This window comes from Leucopleurus acutus (genome assembly GCF_964270905.1).
Source record: "Leucopleurus acutus genome assembly, chromosome: 14".
NCBI classification, from domain to species: domain Eukaryota; kingdom Metazoa; phylum Chordata; class Mammalia; order Artiodactyla; family Delphinidae; genus Leucopleurus; species Leucopleurus acutus.
Window position 1 is genome coordinate 26,080,299 of NC_139156.1, and position 6,130 is coordinate 26,086,428.

Consider the following 6,130-nt stretch of genomic DNA (forward strand, 5'->3'; position numbering starts at 1 on the left):
TCCAGCAATGAAAACCCAACACAGCCTTAATTAATTAATTAATTAATTAATTAATTTTAAAAAAAGAGTATGGACTCTGGAGCCAGACTGCCTGTGTTAGAATCCTGGCTCCACCACTTCCAATCTGTGTGACCTTAAGCAAATTATAGAATCTCTTTGCGTCTCACTTTCCTCAACTGTAAAATGGGGCAAATGTTAGTACCTACCAGTATTTTAGGGTTGTGGTGAAAATAAAATTAGTTAATACATATATATATAAAGTGATTAGAAGAGTACCTGTCTCATAACCAATGCTTAACTGTTAGCTTTTATTATTACTGTTGCTATTTTTTCAACTGACAATGTTTAACTTAATATTAGAATGTGTTTAAATTCAGTGATTATAGAGGGAAGTAGGGGAGGCAGGTAGGAATTATAAGTATTACAGGGCAGCAAATGGAAGAAAGACTAGGATAAAAAATGTACTGCAGGGACTTCCCTGGTGGTGCGGTGGTTAAGAATCCACCTACCAACGCAGGGGACACGGGTTCAAGCCCTGGTCCGGGGAGATCCCATATGCAGTGGAGCAACTAAGCCTATGCGCCACAACTACTGAGCCCGTGAGCCACAACTACTGAAGCCCGCGCGCCTAGAGCCCAGGCTCCGCAACAAGAGAAGCCACTGCAATGAGCAGCTCCCGCACCACAACGAAGAGTAGCCCCTGCTTGCTGCAACTAGAGAAAGCCCATGCGCAGCAACGAAGACCCAACGCAGCCAGAAATAAATAAATGTACTGCAGCTGATCTGAGCACAGATAACCGCAGGTTAAAAGGAAGTAGGTAAGATCGACAGAGGGATAGAGATGGATATAGTCATGATAAAGCAAGTAGAATAAAATGTTAATGGTAGAATCTAGGTAGTGGTACATGAGTGTTCACTGTAAAATTCTTTCAACGTTGTTTCTTGTTTAAAATTTTTCATAATAAGCTAGAGGGGAAAAAAGGAAGTAGACCTAGAGGAATCAGCCCAACATCTGGGTCATAGCTGTGCTGCCTGTCATTTGAGCTCAAACGTCAGAAAAAGCTTGGAAAAACCTGATGGTTTTGGAACTCTTGCTCACCAACACTTTCCTGCACCAGATGAGCAGAGCTCAGGTGATGACCTGGACCACCTTGGCACAAGGAGGTACAGGCAGAAGGCAGAAACCCAGATGTTCCATGTGAGAAATGCCAATCTCAAGGGACAATGACATTATCATCCCTGCTCAGGAAAACCTCAGAAATAAGGCTCAAGGCTAAGGAACAGGGAGATGGAAGGGCAAGTGTACACACTCACTCATGGACTCTGTTGTCGCCATAGAGATCACTCAGGCCAAAGCTGATGTAGTGCCAGTGCTCAGGGATGTTGGCCGAAGGGCTCCCCACATTCCTGTACATGCTAACATAGTCCAAGGGGTCTGGGCCACCCAACCTGCAAAAGACAAAACACAGGAGTGTCAGTGTGAGCCTGAAATCAGAGAATGTGAAGTTGAGGGGCTCTACCTTACAAACCTAAAGACCCCATCCTAGAGGAACCTGGGGTAAAAGATAACTAAAGGGAGGCCACACCTCTCCAGGATAAGACCAAAGGATGGGCATCTGGAGGCAGCCCAATTCCATAAGCACAAGAGACTCCCTTCTCCTATCTCCAACAGGTAGAACCTCCTTCAGAAATAAAACAGACTTATTAATATGTATAAAATGGATAACTAATAAGAACCTGCTGTATAAAAAAGTAAATAAAATAAAATTCAAAAAAAAAAAGAAATAAAAAAGACTGATTGGTTGACCCTTTGGCTTCCTTCTGTTTCAAATTACCAACCCCAAGTGGGATTGGCAGGGATTATCTCTCTTCCATGGTGCCTATAAACACGCCAAGCTTCAAGGCAAGAAGCGCATCAGTCAATCAATTGGCCTCTGTTGAAATACCATCCTGATCATCCCCAATGGGCATTGTTACTGGAAGCAGAGGCTCAGCTCCACTCCTGCCTCTTAGACAGCTAATTCCTGAAAGACTATATTGTGCCCTATGTTAATTACAGTTTGTTCTAAACAGACCCAATGCCTCCAGACCCCAGCCCGCACCCCCCAGACCAAAGCTGGTCTTTTATCATGGAAGTGACAAAGGCCAAACTTAGGCTAGCTCGGCTCTGCAGAGAAATGAAGCAGGAGCCAGGCTGAGAGCCCTATGAGCTCTTGCATCTGGAAGATGATCCCAGGACACAGCTGCCTCTAAGGTAGAGCTGGAACATTAAATGATTTGGGGCCTCTGAGAACCACATTAGACTTCCCCCATAATTCCAACAGAGAGGCAGTTGAGGAAGAGATTCAGCCATTAGCTCACTCTAAGGATTTAATTCAATAAGGGTTCCCTTTAGTAGAGTAATTAGTGTTCTTTAAAAAAAAAAAAAAAACCCTGCTTTTCTTCAGAATGGATAGGGAAACTTGGTAGACTTGAGAAACAAGACTAAAGGGAAACCATCAGCAGAAGGAAGTCTGCATCTAGCCCACAAACACTGCACTTGAGCTGCCTCGGACATCTGACTGTTCCACAGACTGCAAAAACTTTGCCTGCTCCTGGGACAAGGATGGGGTACACTTTACATTTGGGATCATATGCTGAAGGAATGCCAACAACCAAATAAAAGACATGTTACATGTATGTGATCCCAGCAAGCATGCCAGTACCATGCAATTCAAACACTATTTAAAACCAGTAGGTCTGGTTTCACCCTCTTTTGGCAGGATGTTATTTGCCTTTGTAGAAATCCTTAGTCTCTGCTAGGAAATGCTAAGTTATTTATAGGACTTGTAAGAAAGTTGCTACAAATAGCTTAGGATCTCAACTGAGTGGATTAGGAAAAGGGACAAATCTCCATGTCTTTCCTTAACTCTGCTTTCGCCAACTCGTCTGACTAATTCCACAACCAGTTAGATTTAGAAAAGTTTGTCGGGGAAAAGAGGAAAGAAAGGACAGCTACCCCTGCAAGGACCTCATGATAACTGCAGAACCCTGGAACAGGTGGGAATGATTACAGGCTCCATATCTGCCCATCCTTCAGCCTAGGTCCATCCAGCAACAAGTGGCAAAACTGCATCCGCTCTTCCATGCTCCATCTACCACACCCCTGGCAGCCCTCTTTGTGGCCAAGTCTCCCAGAGGGTATTTCATCAAAGAGAGAGGCTTTACCTTAAAACTCCAACTGCAGAGAATGACCAAGAGTCAGACAAAATCAGCCTCATCTCTAAGCACAGAGCGTTCTGTTATACTCACTCAGAGACCTGATGGGAAGCAGAAGAGTATGTGGAAAATACATCTTAGAAAAAGATGTTATCCCAGGACCCAGATCATCCCTCAACTTAAGTCCTTGAACACCTGACTTCATTCACTCCACAGGGAGGTTGCCAGAGTGAACTGGCCCTAGGGCACTGGTTCTACTTCAGCAACCTGATCACTCACGTCTCAGCTTTCAAGCAGGATGTCCCGGTTGGCTAGGGACCACTAGTCAAAGAGTCACCCTTCTGTCACAAGAAAAAGAATCCCAAGGTACCCTGGGCCACAGCCAAACTGAGGCAGCCTCAGTCAGCCATCCTGCTATGAAAATTGAAGCGGGACTGTGGGATCCCAATTGTGAGGTTATCAGTAAATTAATTTCAGGATCTTAATTATGCAACCCCCTCCAAATCTTAGAAAGAACCAGTCACTGAGCTGTTCCCTCTCAAAAATTCTGCATCTAGGCAGCATTTCTAATTCCACAAAGTGCTATGCAATCCTTTTTATTTGTCATTAGATGCTGGCCCATCTTTTAAGATAAGTCCTGGCCTGGTTAAGAAACTTGCAACAAGATGAAAAAAGAAAGGTTCCTGGGGGGATGGGGGGAAAATAAAGGGTTCCCAAACCAGTCTTAGTCCTTTGCACCTGTTCAATACCTTTTACACACAACTCTATCCTTCATGGCCACTTGAGTGACATAATAACTGTTGCCCAAGTCTGCGTAGGGATTTCTCCTTATACTCAAATGAGGCCTGAACAAACAGCACGGCAGTGGCAGGTCCCCTTTTTCTCATGACACATCCCAATAGAGTCCATCACTATACATATTTAAATATAGTGGTACAATATATTTAAATATGGGTGATTAAGTTATCAAGAACTGCTTTGTACTCAGAAGCTCTCTTGAAAAACTCCTCTCAACCAAAGAACAGTGTGCCTGCCGGAGAGAACTGTACCACTGGCCACCCCTCCTCCTGGCTACCAGACAGAGGCAGGCTGCTCCCGTGGCTCTCCCTAAGGAGCAGGTGGCTGCTCCCCAGGCCCTTCACACGGTCAGCCTCTTCACATCCTCCCATAGACACAGGGAGCTGGCCTCAGCCCTACACAGCCTAGCTTCTGCCATCTCCAGAAGAAGAAAGAGGTTGTCACAGAGGAAAAAGACTCACTCTTAAAGGGAAAGGTAACCAGCGAAGACATCCACTCTATTCACTTCCCCCTTTGAGTGTACCTCCCCTTTGGCCACATCCCAAGCAGCTGCCTGAACAGAATTTCAGGAGTCAATGAAGGGGCTCATCTAATACAGTGCCTGCACGAATGTGGTTTTGGACAGATTCAATTAATTCTCAGTCAACTTTTGGTCCAGAAACACCATGAAGAAGAGTCCCTATAACACGTTTTGCCCAGAGGGGGCAGGAAGAGACAAGTTGCAAAAGAAATGTGAAACTAGAAAAGACCATCCCCTCCCCAGGGGCAGCCCATCTGTACACAGGTCTGATCTTAACAGAGCTACTTGAGCATTACCCTCAGCTTGCCTGAGGAACTGCTGCCTAAATCTGGAAGCTCTGGACCACCAAGCTCCTCTTAACATCTCACTGCAGGATCCTCCGTGTCCAAGTCCCAGGTCTTCATCATTTACTGCAGTCTTCTTCAATTCTGAGCCAAACCATGGATCTCCCTGACCCTGTCTGCCTCTGTTCTAGCCGGTGACCTAAAGCAAAGCAGCTGCAGAGCCAGAAGCAGCTCTGCATGGAGAAACAGAACTGTGCAGAGTAAGCAGAAAGTTTATCAGGAAAAATTGCTCCGCCAAACTTCAAACGCAAAAGCACTGCACTGATATCAATGTCTGAGCTCATCGGGAAGGGATCAAAAAGAGGCCTCCTCCTCATCCCTTCACAAGCACAACGCTCACAACTTGCTCCCCTCCTAACCCACAGACCCACACCCGTCACTACCCTGTGCAGTCTCGTGCCCTCTGAGCTCCTCCAGCCGCGCGGCTCCAAAGCCTTCTCAGATGCTCCCCAGGCCCCGCCTCGCCTCCCCCATCCCACTTCAGCAGCCGCCCCCCCCCACGGCTTCCCCTCGCCCACTAATGACCCCCTACAGGCGCCCCCTCCTTTCACCACGTTTACAGTTCCTTCTCTCCTATCGTTCCCTCCGCCGCTCCTACTCACACCCCCAATTCACTCTATTCTCCTAATCCCAATTAACCCTTCATTCCCCTCCTCCCTCGCTAACCCTTCGCTACCCACAGGCTTCTTTAACCCCTTTGTCCCCATTCCTAACTTGAGCCTTAACTTCTTCCCTCGCAGCAGAAAGCCCTTCTTCCAAGTGCTTTAACCATTCTCCTTCCCCCTCCTATTCCCGCACAAATGACTTGGCCCCAGCGCTTTAACCCTTCTCAGCCCGCCCCTGTCCGTCTCCCCGCGGCCCAAGGCATACCAGTACTTGACGATAGCGGTAACCTGGAGCGGGTTCGGCTGGTCTGGGTAAAGGCGGCGGCACTCTCCGTAGATGGCGTGCAGTCCCGGGGGGAAGAGCGAGGCGAAGGCCGGAGGGGCTGTAGGGCCAGGGGCCGGGGGCGCGGTGGGAGCGGGGGCGCAGCTAGGCCGCAACTCCGCCATCGGGGCGCGTAGGGGGACCGGGGAGGGCAGACGAGGGGGAGAGCACTGACGCGCCAGCAGGCGACCTCCCTGGGTGCGACTCCCGGAGGCGATGGGGGGGCTGCAGCGAGGTCTAGGCTTCGCGCCTGCGCAAGGCGCACCGTCCGCCCAGGCCGTAGCCGCGGCAGAGACGGCCAGAGGGTGCCTCGGGGGCCGCGGGGCGCTCAGGGGGCGGGGCG

The 6,130-nt window shown here is 48.4% G+C and overlaps 1 protein-coding gene across 2 annotated transcripts in view; it reads right to left on the reverse strand.

The window, feature by feature from the left end:
- Window positions 1-5,920, reverse strand: part of SUFU (SUFU negative regulator of hedgehog signaling) — a 108,269-nt gene extending 102,349 nt beyond the window's left edge. For both annotated transcript variants that reach the window (XM_082854909.1, XM_082854908.1), the window contains exons 1-2: window positions 5,731-5,920; window positions 1,315-1,449 (exon numbers count right to left, since the gene is read on the reverse strand). In XM_082854909.1, coding sequence (XP_082711035.1) covers window positions 1,315-1,449; window positions 5,731-5,912 — 317 coding nt within the window. In that variant the 5' untranslated portion in view covers window positions 5,913-5,920. The remainder of the gene's footprint in view (window positions 1-1,314; window positions 1,450-5,730) is intronic.
- Between the last annotated feature and the right edge of the window lie 210 nt (window positions 5,921-6,130).